The 15,774-nt window shown below is 33.3% G+C and overlaps 1 protein-coding gene across 1 annotated transcript; it reads left to right on the forward strand.

Annotated features, from left to right (window-relative positions):
- The first annotated feature begins 9,048 nt into the window (after positions 1–9,048).
- LOC130436750 (uncharacterized) lies at positions 9,049–15,047 on the forward strand. The gene is made up of 12 exons (XM_056767694.1): positions 9,049–9,174; positions 10,269–10,497; positions 10,722–10,887; positions 11,455–11,537; positions 11,621–11,794; positions 12,243–12,347; positions 12,429–12,503; positions 12,766–12,837; positions 13,200–13,265; positions 13,674–13,751; positions 14,323–14,889; positions 15,000–15,047. Exons 1-12 carry the CDS (start codon positions 9,110–9,112, stop codon positions 15,045–15,047), a joined length of 1,728 nt encoding a protein of 575 aa, XP_056623672.1. The 5' UTR covers positions 9,049–9,109.
- The last annotated feature ends 727 nt before the right edge of the window (positions 15,048–15,774 follow it).

The raw sequence follows: 15,774 nt of genomic DNA on the forward strand, positions 1-15,774 counted from the left end.
ATTTGGGAGAAATTGTCATTTTTCAACTTTAAATCCCTATAGAAACTTAATTTCTTATAAGTTTAAAAAAAGGATGGTCCATTCCTGTAGGGGGAGTCCCACACTATATACACACCATATATGGCCTCATTTTACTGTAGCATTTGGGAGAAATTGTCATTTTTCAACTTTAAATCCCTATAGAAACTTAATTTCTTATAAGTTTAAAAAAAGGATGGTCCATTCCTGTAGGGGGAGTCCCACACTATATACACACCATATATGGCCTCATTTTACTGTAGCATTTGGGAGAAATGCTCATTTTTCAACTTTAAATGCCTATAGAAACACTATTTCTAATAAGTTTCATTGTCATTTTTCTGCTTTGTGGCTTTACTGCTAAGATATATCATGCGGGACTTTTTAACTACTTATATGGGCATCCATTATAGTCGATGGGGCTTTTTGGGTGGGCTCCTAAGCCCCAGGGGTGCAACTTACACCCCATTGTGAGGTATGTTCTTACAGAGCCTGCCAGCCTCTTCAAATGTCGTTACCAGCATGTATCTGGGATTTTTGTGGCGAGTTTTTACCCCCCTATCATACCCCCTCCGCCTGATTGCTTACACAAGTCATAGCACACCATTCCTCAATAAGCCAGACGATTTGACTAATCATTCATTTATGGGCGTACGACCAAAGCTGCGGCCTAATTTTTTTTTCACAATAATAATAATTACTATTATAACAAGCTCGCAGAATAACAATAATGATGCTCTTAAAAGAGCACCACTAATAAGTTTGCAGAATAATAAAAGTGATGCTCTTACAAGAGTCCCACTAATAATAAGTATGCAGAATAACAATAGTGATGCTCTTAAAAGAGCACTACTAATTATGGACAACAAAACTTACAGTCCGATACATTAATAAAAGCATATAAAATGCTTAACTAAAGACTAACTTAAACTAGACAATTAAAAAATTGCATTGTTCTCATTAATTTAAATTTAAGAAAAACACTAATTTACTAAGTTTTTGGATCTGCCTCAGGAATACAGATTCATTCATTAATAGATTTAAACTGATTATACATGCATACAAGTTTAATCATCCTTTTGTCTGAGAGATGTACAATTGGGATTTGTCAATAAAACATACTATGCAGTTTGTAGTGCCATTTTAAGTCGAGCACCTAATGCATAAGGCGCTGTCAGAGCTCTATAGGACTACCAAATTTGAGTGTGTATCTTAACCCATTGTTACTCTTGCACTTCAAAAGATTGCTTGTATTTTTTGTACTTTAAAATTACAACTTACTTGTGTATAAAATTAAATAGATTTGTTTCACAGCAGCACTAGCACTAGCATTTATTTTATTTTATGAGTCAGTATTTGTAATATGTAAATAAATACATTTTAATGCATTTGCATCATCTCTGGATATATTTTTTTGTTGGCAATTGGCCCGTACATGCATAATGTTCACAACACAAAGAGATTGATGCTATAAAGTTATGTTGTGTGTGCTCATGCTAGTTCTGTCCCCAAGCCTGCCTTCAGCAGATCCTGTATCTCTTTTTAAAAAATATGATAAAACAAAATACTCTTCGAAGATGCGACATATGCTATACTACTGGATACTCAATTAGCATGAGCTTGGCAGAAACTATAGTCCATCTCCACTCTTAGATATTGTCTTAAATATTGTCAGCAATTTCTAGATGGGGTGCCACCCCTGCCTGTGGATGAAAGCTATTGTACGCAAAAATAGAATGACACATTTGAAAAAGAAGGGTACTTTAAAATACAAAAAGTAGTATATCAAATTATGAAATTACAAAGTACAATTTTACTTTATCTTGTTAAGTAAATTAATTTAATTATAATAGGCTAATGCCCAGGACATGCACCCAGATGCACTTGCGTGCGCAGTGGTCATCACGGAGAAACACACATCCAAGACAGAGGAGAGAGGAAGACATGTCAAATACTGAACAGATTTTAAACCGAAGCAGCAGAGAAATCCTCAAGATGGCTATGGCTCAAGAGAGGAGATCCATGGGGGAAAGGTAGCTAGATTCGCCAACTGGACACAAGCTGGGGTCTGATCAGCCTCAGCTGGGTCGCCTGGATGAGGGTGTATGATGTTGAAAGACCCGAAACACACAATGATTCCAGGAACATCACTGAAGATGTGTCCAGTAGCATCAGTAGATGTATTTGTACAGTAAAATTCCTAGATGTAATAAGTAGGTAGCGGTGGTGAGAAACCCAAGCTCATGTGAACATGAATGAAAAAACCTTGAAGGAATCATCATCAATACAATTATAGCCAATATGATTAGGCTATTTCTAATAAGTAGAAAACACAAGTTATATTTTTTTGTATCAGGGCATCCCACAATATATTGTATGCAGACAACATTTGAAGTTTTCTTATTATGACATGTCGGAGAAATATTTAATATGTTACATTATTTCACTTTAAGTCAGAGGCCTACTTTCTTAAAAGTATAAAAACTGATGGTCAGTTATAATAAATGTAGACTACATAGGACGGTTCGGACTGCTGAGAAGATCATTGGTGCTCCCCTGCCCACCCTCCAAGAACTGTATACATCCAGAGTGAGGAAAAGGGCTCAGAAAATCACCCTGGACCTCTCACATCCAAGCCATCATCTCTTCACAATGCTGCCGTCTGGTCGGCGCTACAGAGCACTGAGCACCAAAACAACCAGACACAAATATAGCTTCTTCCCTCAGGCCATCTACCTCTTGAACAGTTAAATCACTTTTTACATTTTTTTCTTGCGTGCAAGACTTCTTATGTGCAGTTAACTCTGTGCAATAATATTAAAGTGCAATCTTCAATATCCTTCAGATAATACACTATCTATTTTTTATACGACTTTTTCTGTAAATGATATTTCATCTTGCTGTATATAATGCATACCTTTCACTGAAATAGTCTATTCTATTTTTTACTTGTACATATTTACATACACACATAACTTTACTCTCTATAGCTTTACTCTTATGTTTATTGTATTGTATTTCTTAATTTTTATACCCATAGGCCCTTATTTAAATCATCTGTGTAACTGTTTTTGTATTGTTTGATGGTCTCTGTGTTGTTGCTTATTCTGTGTACTGGATGCTCCTGTCACCAAAACAAATTCCTTGTATGTGCAAACATACTTGGCAATAAAGCTCTTTCTGATTCTGATTCTGATTCCAATAGGGCAGAGGACTTATATTTCCCAGCATGCTTTGCGTACAATGCATTTTGAGAGTTATTTTCTTAAATAAGTGTTTTATATTATGCATTTTTCAGTAAAAAGAAACACTGTTAGTGTTTAATGTTCATTTATCTTAAAAGTTTTAAAGAGTTAGTTATATTTTTGAGTTTGGTGGTTACCCTTGTTCAGAAAAGTGTTGCCTTTGGTTAGGTGGTGGGCGGTTACAATAATATTTTTTGCATTTCTGTTGAGTTCTATTTTCTCAATATCATCTTATTGAAGTTAAATGAGATAATGTCTAATAAATGTTATAAATGTATAATATAAAAAATGTTGAACATTTCATTTTATTTTTGTGTTTTTATTTGACCTACAGACTTAGTTGCTCTAAGTTCCAATCATTAAGTACAATCAACACAAATGGATAACATTAGCAAAGCTTATTTCTGTTAAATAAATTGAACTTAATCGGGTCATCTTAGATCAAGCTATAGTCATTAAATTCAAGACAATAATTTACATTTATTCAAAATAAGTGTCGGATGTACCATTTAATTAACACAGGTATGAGCGATTTACTTAAAACATTATGTTACAATTAATTGTATAATACCTTTTCCATTTAAGCAACTAAGTTGTGTGGGACCGGTTGACATAACTTTATTAATTAAATACAACATTTCATTTCTAAGAGTGAAAGTACGCTATTCTTACTGTGTAATTTTCAAGTATTCTTAAAATGGCCTTTTTCACTCAAAATAATATATAGGTCCAGATTTACTAAAAGCTTGCAGAAGCGCAAGCGGTTTTTTTTACGTAAAAAACTGTCGTTTTTAAACACACGCAGTAAGAATTCGCACTGAAAAGGCGTGAACACACCAATCTTTGCTACTGAGCTTATTTCATATGCATTTATAGGAGTTTACTCCTCCTAATAGGCGAAAATTGTTGAAATAAATTACGCAACTGGGTTTAATAAGGTTTGATCTCATCCCTGCACTGGTAGCCTATTTGCGACTGTATTTAACGCACAAAAAAGGTCTTGTTATATTTTGATAATCACTACTAAAATGAGACATTGAGCGTGTTTTTATAATGTGCGCCTTTTTAGTAGCCTAAATCAACCGCCGAAATTCTCCCCCTCATTAGCGCTATAAGTGCGTGATCACGCTATTTTGCTCTGTTTCATAAATATGGCCCATAAAATATTACTTCTAGGTAAATAATTTTTCATTTCTAATAGAATATATCCCACACTAGGCTATATGAATAGACTACATCAAATAAAACCAATTACACTGCAGTGTTTTTAAGATGTGCTGTGGTTCCACTCACTTCAGACGTCTAATATTAAAAAGGCAGTTCCTTCATTATTCTAAATTTATATTTGTAAATTTTAATTATTCAAAAAATGTGAATTTAATAAGTAAAATAAAATATTTTTGATTTATGTAAATTTGTGACGTTCAACGTATAGCGCTACTTTATTTCCGACATATTGATTAGCCACATCCATCATGAGTCGCCGCAGAAAAGGGTAAGTTCTAATTTCATAATTTAAAAATGCATAGATGCCCAAATTCATTTTTACATTTAGAAGTTTATGAATGACAAACACTAAATAAGGCGTAGAATACTTATATACTTCTAATGAAGATCAGATATAGGCTTTGGCAGAACAGTAAAGGAAGTTGTCCTAAATTGCTAAGTCACGTCAAGTGAAAATAGTTTATAATTGTTTTGTTATCTGTGGAAATTGAATTTACTTATAAATGTGTATAAAAATCTAGTTGTGTCTATCACCTAAATGTTTGGTCTTAGTAGTATTATTTTTATGAAATCATAAGTTCGCATTTTTGCACGTGCGCCATGGTGCAAGAAAAAAGGCGCAAAGGGGTCGTCTTACGAATGGCATTTATGCGCGCTTTGGGGCCTTTCCGAAGGGGAAGGCATTTCAGGGTCGTTCTAAATTAATGTGTACACCTCAATCACTTCACAAAGGGCATTTCAGAAGTTAGGGTTAGCCAAGGGTATATGCGCCATTGGGTCACTTCAAAGCATGATTTTCGTTTCTTATCATGTGATCTTGGATTACGAGTTCTCGCGATGCATTTTGACGTCACCTACAAATGTAAGTACAATAATTTAGTTTGTATGTGTATTGGCCTATACTATTTCTGTTAGTGATAAGATGTAAGGTTATTAAATATATATATATATATATATATGATATATATATATATCATATATATATATATATATATTTAATAGTAAAAAACAATGATACAATACTTTTGTGTATAGGACTATGTTTAATATGTTTAATAAAATAAATTTGTTTATAGGGTATCATAGTTAAAAAGGTGAAATAGGAAATATATTAATTATGTTGATTATTAATAACAACTGAGTGCACAATTCGTAGTGCAAATGCAGCTTTTTTCAGGTAAATATTAGGTCAGTTATTCACTTGTAAAGATAGTTTCAAATGCATACACGAGAGACAGTAATGCCTTACACTCCACACTGCAATTTATTAGAAAGCAACCTGTTTTTGTTAGTGTCATGATTATGCTATTTATTGTATTGTTGATTTGACTCAAGGTCATTCTCCTGTGCAAGTATTTTCTAATCCCTAAAATGCTAACATCTGGACTAGTCAGAAAAGAAAATAAATCACCAAATTATGATCTTCCATACACTTGCAAATGATGTTAGAAACTAAATCACGTGTATAAGACAATTATTCAAACTGTTGTGTACATTTACAGGAAATTTTCATTTTCTGCATTTGGAAAGGTAAGCATGTTCTTACTATTTTTAAACTCAAAGACCTTTGAATGCTTAAGGTTTTCTGTTTTTCTTTGAATTATCAATATTATTAACATACTGGGGGGACTGAGGTATCCACATTTTTACTATGTATCATGAATTGAATGTTACATAATAATTATAATTTTCTTAACAAATGTATGTAAAACATGTTTGTGAATAGCTTTCTGATTGTTTTTATTTCTTTATTGAAGCTGTTGTTTTTAAAAGTTTTAGAGTGGACTGTTGTTCATGTTATCCCCATATCTGTAGGGCCGAAAAGTACAAATAAATTTAATAGATATACAGCAGGCTTTACAACAACATGTCCCAAGCACATGTGTACATGAACGTCCCTCCAAGGAAACTTTGGGTAATGTTTGCAAAGACTTGCACATTCCAAATACACCGACAAACAGGAACCGGCTCAAGAATGCATGGCGTGCACACTTGCAGGTATTTAATGAAAACAACATACATCACCAATGCAGATACTGCCATGGAAAAAGTAAGGTGACCATCCCTCATTTTTCAATTTTTAAGAAAAGCCCTTTGGACAGTCCTGCACATGCATTTCAGGATGATTTTCGAATTGACAGTGATGTTTCGGTTTGTATTACTGTTTTTAAAGCAGTCTTTTATCTACATAATTGTAACCATATAGTTAATTTACCTTCTTTTTATTGTAATATTCTAGGAACATTTTCCAAAGTCACCTGCTCACAAACAACACACCGTTGATGATAATCTCCAGGCTGATTTCCCATCTCTAAAGGTTAATAAATGTTATTTTTTCAAATAAGGACTTTATGTAGTTATTTGCACAATTAGGCTGATATTCAATGGGAAATATTTTTTTATTTGCACAGACTCACTTAACATCTTATCGTTTTATATTTGTTTTTTGTTTATATTTTCAAAACTTTAAAATTTAAGGAAATTATGCTGGACAGCCCTGAACACACTTCCCAGGATGATTTTCGAATTGACAGTGATGTTTCGGTTTGTATTACTGTTTTTAAAGCAGTCTTTTATCTACATAATTGTAACCATATAGTTAATTTACCTTCTTTTTATTGTAATATTCTAGGAACATTTTCCAAAGTCACCTGCTCACAAACAACACACCGTTGATGATAATCTCCAGGCTGATTTCCCATCTCTAAAGGTCATTTTTGTGTGTTTGTTTGTTTGTTTGTATGTATGTGTTTAAACAATTCTGCTGTCTTTTATGCAAAAAATCTTTCACTTTAATGTTTGTTTAGTTTTTGTGTAAATTTTAAATACCTTTAAATTAAAGGAAAGCCTGCTGGACAGCCCTGCAGCATCTGAAACTGATTTAGGAAGCGATGATGATGTTTTGGTTTGTACTTCACCATCACTCAAGGTTTGTTTTATTAATGCTACACTGGTTTTAAATTTTGTAATGTTTATTTTTAATTGTTTTATCATTTTAGTAGTCTAAGTTCTATTGTCACCTTGAAGTTTATTTATCCCTTGTTTTCATATTCTAGGAAGTTTTTAGAACTTCACCAGCTCAGCAACAAGACAGTAGTAATGAAATAATTGAGGAAATTTCACCAGCTCCAAAGGTAAGCCTTGGCATTTTGCATAACATGCTGTTTAGAAAGCATTTAGTGTTTTGTATTTTTGAAATAATTTTTTGAAATAGTTTTTTGCAATTAATACTTTGGAACTAACCATCACCTGCTATTTGTTTGGTCTATTATGCTGTCATAAGAGCCCTGCGTAGGCATTTCAAAATGATTTCCCTAATGATGACGATATTTTGTTTATTTCTCCTTTAAAGTAATGTAATATCTCATTAAATGTGTCAAATTTATCACTTTGCTAAGAGATATTAAAATTATTATAAGGTTGCTTTGCTCCATCATTTTTTAGCATTGTGCTTTCATACTGTGAATATTAAGAAAGAAGTTATCCTATTTGGTTACTTGTTTCCATAGGAAACTGGGACGCACAGTGACACAACAGGAGACAGTAATCTGGATGCTGACCTTTTTTTTAGATACAAACTGCCAAGACAGCCATGTTTTTTTTTCTTGAACAGTCAAACATGGAGAGACCTCAGAAAAAGTCAGATTCTGTACCAATTTAAAGATCTGCAATGGACAAATGTGTTTGCCAAAGGCATACAGTCAGTTCATCCCTACTGTAGCATTGCCTTTAAACGACACCATGTTAAGTTCAAGGGGTCCACACGAAAAGGACCTCTTTTCCACTGTCTAGGGTATTGCAGATTTAAAGACTGTCCTATCAGCGTAGAGGTCACAATTGCGGATGAAAGTACCTTAAAAGCCTCAATCATTCTTCATGGAGATGAAGTGTGCCATAGCCTGGATGAACTAAAAAGTCGGCCTGTGCGAGCTGATGAAAAAGAACAATATGCAAAACAATTAGAAACCATTCTACCAAGGGCCCTACATTTACAAAATCTTGGAAAAATGGATAGCACAATATTTGATTCTGGATGTAGGGATAATGCTCCAACACCCGCGGTGCTTAAAAACATAGCATGGAACAGCAGGAAAAAAACTCGACGGCATGAAAATGAAATACTAAGTCTCCAGAAGATGGTGGAAGAGAAAACAGATGTAGACAGAGTTCTCCAGAAGGTGCTGTTACATCCCCGAGGAGTGATGCTATGGTCACACAGTTCCATCCGACTGTTCCACCAGCGATGTAAAACAGATGTTGTTTACATCGATGCCACAGGAAGCATCATACAAAAGCCTAGTGAAAAATCACCCCCATTTTATGTGTATGAGCTTGTAGTAAGACATCCTAATAAGGGTGCCTCTCCGGTTCCTGTGGCTACTTATGTTACATGTGACCACACAACCTCATCTGTGACATTCTTTTTGGAATCCTTCAAAACAGATTACTATCGATTGTTTGGAAAGAGATCACAGAACAGACCTGTAATGATCATGTGTGATGGGTCACTTGTTTTACTTCAGGCTGTTTCCTACAGTTTCTTTAAAGTATCTTTGGCCCAGCTGCTCCAAACTTACTTTGCAGTAGTCACTGGAAAATTGAGGGATGACCCAACGAGGATGCCAATTCTTCACCGTTGTTTGAGCCATATAATGAAGAATGCTAAAATCTTCTGTAAGAAACAGTAAGTATGCTAAATGCAACTGCTGCAAAAGGTATTCTGGTTTAATTGTGTTGATATAACAATCATATTACAAACTGCTTCCCTGCTGGGTTTTCATGTCCCTTTATAAACGTCATTACACACCGGTACAGTCCATCAGCTTTCTTTTGTTTAATATAATGCAATTGATATTTAACTTAAATATTTTTTTAAATAACAAATATTCTTTAAGGAACCGAAATAATGTAGTTGATAGCACAAAGCGAAAATTAAAAGTTCAGTCTAAATTTCAAAATCATACTTTAAGTAATGGTTACAACATTAAAAAAAAACAGTAAGAAAAAAAAATATTACAATTGTATCTTTGCCGTTTCTGGTAAGTTACCCTAATGTTCTTTTTTGTACATAGCTTTCTAATGGCTCAGTGATTAGAGCATGGCTCTAGCAACTCCAAAGACATGGTTTTGATCCCAGGGATTGCAAATGTCCATAAACAAATGTATAATATAATGCAACATAAGTCAATATGGATAAAAATAATTTGCCAAATGCATAAATTTGTATTTATACGTAGGCCTACACCAAACTATAATGAAATGTTGTACCTTTTTGGATACGTTATCTGTCTGTGCCTGATCTTACAGGAATTCCTAAGTATTTTACCAGGTGTCTTATTCGTATGAATTCATAAATTGCAAGTCATATTAAAGCATATAACTAAGCAATACTTAAGGCCCACCCCTAAACATGCCCCTAAATCAATGTCACTGGCTCAAAAGCAAACCGCACTTAAATGTATGACTGAGATTGACAAATTCATATATATTTGCCAAAATTAGCCCCCACTTCAATATTTATGATATCGCCTTGACATTGTATTTGTTTTGTAACCCCATTTCATGGTTAATGATACTGTAGGTTTTTATAGTACAATAATATATCCAAAAGGTACAACATTTCATGTGTATTGTAAGGTACAAAAAATAACCTGAGGGTACCACTCCAGCAAAATTCAAGAGGTACACATTTAATATTTTTCATAAAAATGTACTTTTAATTGGTGATAAACAATAGTGTACTTTAAAGCTCATGTAGCAATGTATTTTTTTTTTCAGTTCCCCAAAAAACTACAGGCTGTCTATGCATGTTTTTGGCCTCTTGACATCTGCATCTACATTGAAAGAGATGGAAGACATCCTTATTAGCATGGCAGTTGTATTTTCAAGCCCCAAGAGTGGAGAAAATGTGGAAAAGCATTTTCTCAACCTTCAGCACAAGATGCAAAAAATTGGCATTTCTGAAAATATGACAGAACAAGCAGAGGAGCACTTGAGTACAGAGGAGGTTGGTCTTTTAACATATTGGTAAATTTATGTTTGTCTATTAAATGTGTTTTTGTCAGACAGAAAAATGTAATTTTAAATCTTAATATAAATATTTTAAACTTTTATATTACATATCTCGAAAATATTTACACTTTATAAAGCTGTGAATGTTCGTCTTTTAAAGTTTTTTTATTGTTTCATACTTAAATAAATACTTAACATTTCGTGGTGATCATATATCAGCTCGACATGGGAGAAACACCTTTTCAGCGGCACTTCGAAAACATCATTGCAGAGGCACCTGTACATGATGAGGGGGGGGCAAATGAATACCATTCTACTACATTCATGCCCAATCTGGTCAAGTACTTCCTGCCTCATGCTCCTCTATGGTCAGCACTTATGCTTGGTAAGTATACTTTAATTATTTTCATACTTTTTTGTAGTAAGACAAATTTACAATGACACAAGAAACACTAATACAAGGCTGTACACTGATCCATCAAAAACACTACAAAGCCTTTAGAATGTGTATTATGTCCAATTGTTTATTTAACTGATACACTTAAAATGATTTTCTTTTCTTATACCACATTATCAAGGAAAGCATAATACATAATTTATATATACTTTGCCCAAAACAAAATGGTGTGTGAATACTGCTATCAACTGTGAAATGTAGTAATATTTTGTAAATGTATATATTGCACTGTTGAAAGTGATATTCTGTGTTGTGGTAAATGGATTGAATTGTCCATAGTAAGATAATTTAGCAGTGACATAATTGTCACATCAATACTGCACCATATTATTCATAAATAGGTAGATGGCAATTAAAATAATTATGTTTTTATGGTTAACAAAGGGACTTCTCATATTGTTATATTATTGTTTCCTTTTTGTATATTTTAATGGGCAACCTTTTTTGCCAAGTTCTACATGCATCAATGTTTAATTTTGTCCTATTTTATTTTAGGAGATTTAGGTCGTCATGGAAAAGGTTGTGCCTATGAAAATCTTTCAAAGAAGTTTGAGCGATGCAGTCACTTGGACACACAGGTCTGTTGTTAAGTGTTGGTGACATATAATATTTTGTAATGCCTTATTGATTGTGTAGGTTTTAAAAAAACTTTTTTTTTAAGAATTACACCAATGACAATAAAACACAAGGGATAATGGAGAAAAGCCAATGGGACCTAAAGCATGTGCGCTTACAGAGACGTCGCCTCACAAGACTGGACGATTTTGTTCATGTTTATCAAGCAACCCATTATGCCCTGTTAAAAGAGTTTTCAGACTCTAATCACAAGAAAAAGGTTAGAATATTAATGTATCTAATCAGTGTTGCATAGTAATTTGTGTATTAATGTTTTCTTATAAAATCTTCATTTATAATGTAAGGACCATTTCTTTGAATATCTTGTTGTAATGCTGTAATATGACTGAAGACCATGAGCAAATATTTAATTTCTAGTGTTATTAATTATTTTAAGTAATTTATATACGTTATATGAGTGCCATTCATTGGAAAATTACTTTAATTGTACTCTTAAATTGTTCTTCTTTGAGGAAGTAAGCTTATAGATCTAAAACAAATCCTTGAGTTGTAAAATTTAAAAAACATGTATTTTATCAAATGAGAGGGGTTAAAAATTGTGGGTAAGCCTAGTAAACTAAAGTACAAAAAGCTCTGATAAATATACTTCATAAATGTACTTTAATGAAAATACTTAAGTACTTTACACATCATATTTGTCAATGTAGACTCACAGGGTAGATGTTGAGCGCTGGAAACAAAGAAGGCAGTCCAAGAAAGGCATTTATGTAACACCATTGCTAAAGGTTTTTCCCTTCAAGAAAGCCCAACAGGTAAGTATTTTATACAGTCCCTCCATACCATATAATAATAATTATTATTTCAAATATTATGTATTGTTTTAATTTTTAAAGCAGCCCAGTGTGCCATCCAAGACAAGTAAACCAAAGGCAGCAAACAAAAAAACAAATATTTGCAGACAAAACACTGTAAGTAGATTAGAGCACCCAAAACCTATTGGTTGTTTAAATCCCTTTAATCACTGAGACTTGCTTTGTATGCTTTAAATTGATTTATTGATTTTTTCTTTATTTCAGTTGTAAGGTTACTGCCAGCATTCTTTGCAATATACTTTTTTAACAAATATTTATATATTAATTAGTTAATCCATAATAAAACATATTAATTATGAAAAATTTACATAACTATACAGTGTTGAAGATTTGCTTATCTTGTATGTATGGCGTTTAGACTGCTGTGGAAGGATATGACTCATTGACCGAAGAAAAGGCACAACCAGAAAATCTGTTTGATGACACAAAGGTGAAAAATATTTATACTACTATTTCGTAATGCGTACCTGACAGTATGTAGTTTATTGTAATTTGGTCTAAATACATCAAGTGTTTTAAATGAAGAAGCACTACAGTCCAAAAATGCTATGTGTGTATATGTACACTTTCTAACAGGATGTGTAAATTACACATTATCTATGTTATGCTATTTAACATGCTATGTGTTCTTTTGTGATAAATTAATAAAAGGACTGTTATACTTATTATAAAATGAATGTCTTCCATTTAAACATTTTGTTGTTTAGAGGTTTTTAAACTGTAGCAGAATATGTCACACAGCTAACAACCGGTTTAAAATCAGACCCAAATTCACAATGTTTTTCAATGCAGGTCAGTGGGATAGCATCACCTACCGAACCAATAAAAACAACCCCAGCAAAAGGCAGAGACGTCATGGTTAGTATTTTAATCCTTTGAGAAAAACTTCAAATGAAGCATCACTGATAACATTTTACAAAAGTATAAATCTCTCTCTCTCTCTCTCTCTCTCTCTCTATCTCTCTCTATATCTGTGTGTGTGTTTTTATACATTGTGGGGTCCAAATGTCCCCACCATGATAGCAAAAGTCACACACACTTACATGGTGGGGACAGATGTCCCCGCGATTCAAAACGGTTATTATACAAACTTAATGATGTTTATTTGAAAATGTAAAATTGCAGAAATTTTTCTACGATCTTTAGGTTTAGGGGTAGGGTTAGGCTATAGAATTTACAGTTTTTACAGTATAAAAATCATTCCATCTATGGGAAATCCCCACAATGCACAGATCCCTAACATGTGTGTGTGTTTTACTTTTTCAGACTGTAATGGATGCAGATGACACATCACATAAAAAAAACGAAAAACAGATCCAGTCTGCTGACACTAAAGCAAAAAAGGTTTGATTTTTATTTCTGGTGATTAATTTTTTCATATTTGTTTAAAGTAAATATTGACCATTATTTCAGTAATACTACAGTAAACGTTTTTTTGTTAAAACACAATTCCTGAAAGCTTGCTCCATTTTCCAATCAAGCACTGCTCTGAAATCATAAACAAACTGATCAAAATTATATACCTTATCAAGCAGTCAAAAAACAATAAACCATAAAATAGAAAACACATTAGTCAAAACATGTAGTTCTCAGGGAGAAATACATTTTTTAATCTCAAATTTTATTTTTTATTTTTCCGTCATTGATTTTGGATGAAGGAAAATGTGTTTTGAGAATAAGAAATTTTTTTGAGTTTTGCTATAAAGTCTAAGTGAGTTCTGCAAAATGTGTTTTCCTATGTGAAATGGTTTAAGGTATTGACAACAGACTGCACAGTTAGTAAAATGAGTTCAGGCAACTGAGAACTTTGTTCAGCCAATGGGTTTTAGTGTTTTAGCTATTGAGAAAAACAGTAATATTGTACTTTTTTATCATAAAATTTATATAATAAAAAACTTTGTTTTGGCCTTAACAGAAGCAAGAAAAAGTAAAGAACCTTGGGCCATGCTGGCAGGACAAGAACCCAACCGAGAAATTGCCTACATTTAGGCTTTGTAGACCACAACAAGCCCCAAAAGGAAGTGCACTGAGTTCCATCCTTCACCCTCAGCATTGGCTCACAAGTGATGAGGTTGATTTAGCATCTTACCTTATGGCCAGGGACTACACAGAAATTGACGGTTTCCAGTCAACCCTGTTATTTAGTGCCTTAGAAACAGGAGGAGTTGTGGGAACGCCAACCAGACCGTTTGTTCAAATTTTACACATTGGTGGAAGTCACTGGGTGACAGCAAGTAACCTGTTTGCTGGCAATAATGAGGTATTCATATACGATAGCCTCTCTACAGTGTTGAACAGTAGTACAAAACAGGTCTTGTCGTGGTTGTTGAGGCCAAAGGAAGACCAATTTATCATTAAATGTCCACCTGTACAGCAGCAATCGAATAGCAGCAATTGTGGCCCATTTGCAATTGGGTTTGCTTATGTGCTATGCTGCAACATGAGACCTGAGAACTGTCAGTTCCGTGAGGGACGGATGAGGGCAGAGCTCATGCATTCCTTGCAAACAGAACGAATTAAATTCAACACTGAGCCAACATTGCCCAAAGCTAATATAAGGCATACTTCTGTCAATGTATACTGTGTGTGCAGGACTGCACACCACAAAGAAGTAATGGTGCAGTGTTCAAAGTGCCATAGGTGGTATCATCCAACCTGTCTCAAAATTCCTGCAGGTGCCATTTTTGGTAAAGATGACTGGAATTGTCAAAATTGCTTTAAAGCCTAAGTATTTAATCAACAGGGATAGGCTTTTGCAGATTTTGTCTTATAAGGGTTTGATATTAATTTTGTACAACCTTGACCTATAATTTAGTGGCGCAGAACACGTCTGAATCAGGAATAAAGCAGACTTCTTTGTTTATCGTTCTATTATGTTCCCTTTTCTGTAATTACATTTTTATTAGCGCTTGAAAGTCTTATGTCAATACATTTTGTACATTTTTTGTACATTTATTCATTTGTGTTTATTGTATTTATCAAAATTTCACAGATATTTGTCAATGTTTGTTTCTCTTTTGTTTATTTATATATTTAAAACATAATTTGATTCTTATAATAATTCTATTTTACTATAGGCCAATCATTAGAAGTGCTTTGAGATGTTTTTTACTGTTTGTGTGAAAAAATTTTTTTGAGTGGACCTAAATACATATTTTTATAAAAGTAACATTCAAATCTGCTTTGCTTTTGTATGATTTGTGTATGTTTGATGTCTAAATGTTCTAACAACACAAACAATTATAACATTTTAATGACGAAATTGGTGAAATTATAAGTAAATACCCTTTAAAGTAAAAACAATTGTAATAAATTATACATGTAGTATAGTATAGCACTTACATTAACATTAAGTATGACGTTAACA

This window comes from Triplophysa dalaica, chromosome 15, assembly GCF_015846415.1.
Source record: "Triplophysa dalaica isolate WHDGS20190420 chromosome 15, ASM1584641v1, whole genome shotgun sequence".
NCBI lineage: Eukaryota > Metazoa > Chordata > Actinopteri > Cypriniformes > Nemacheilidae > Triplophysa > Triplophysa dalaica.

Coding starts and splice junctions, on each gene's coding strand:
- LOC130436750 (XM_056767694.1), top strand. CDS start 9,110: ATGCCAATTCTTCACCGTTGTTTGAGCCATATAATGAAGAATGCTAAA. Junction 9,175..10,268: donor AAAATCTTCTGTAAGAAACA/GTAAGTATGCTA, acceptor TTTTTTTTTCAG/TTCCCCAAAAAACTACAGGC. Junction 13,752..14,322: donor CTGACACTAAAGCAAAAAAG/GTTTGATTTTTA, acceptor TGGCCTTAACAG/AAGCAAGAAAAAGTAAAGAA.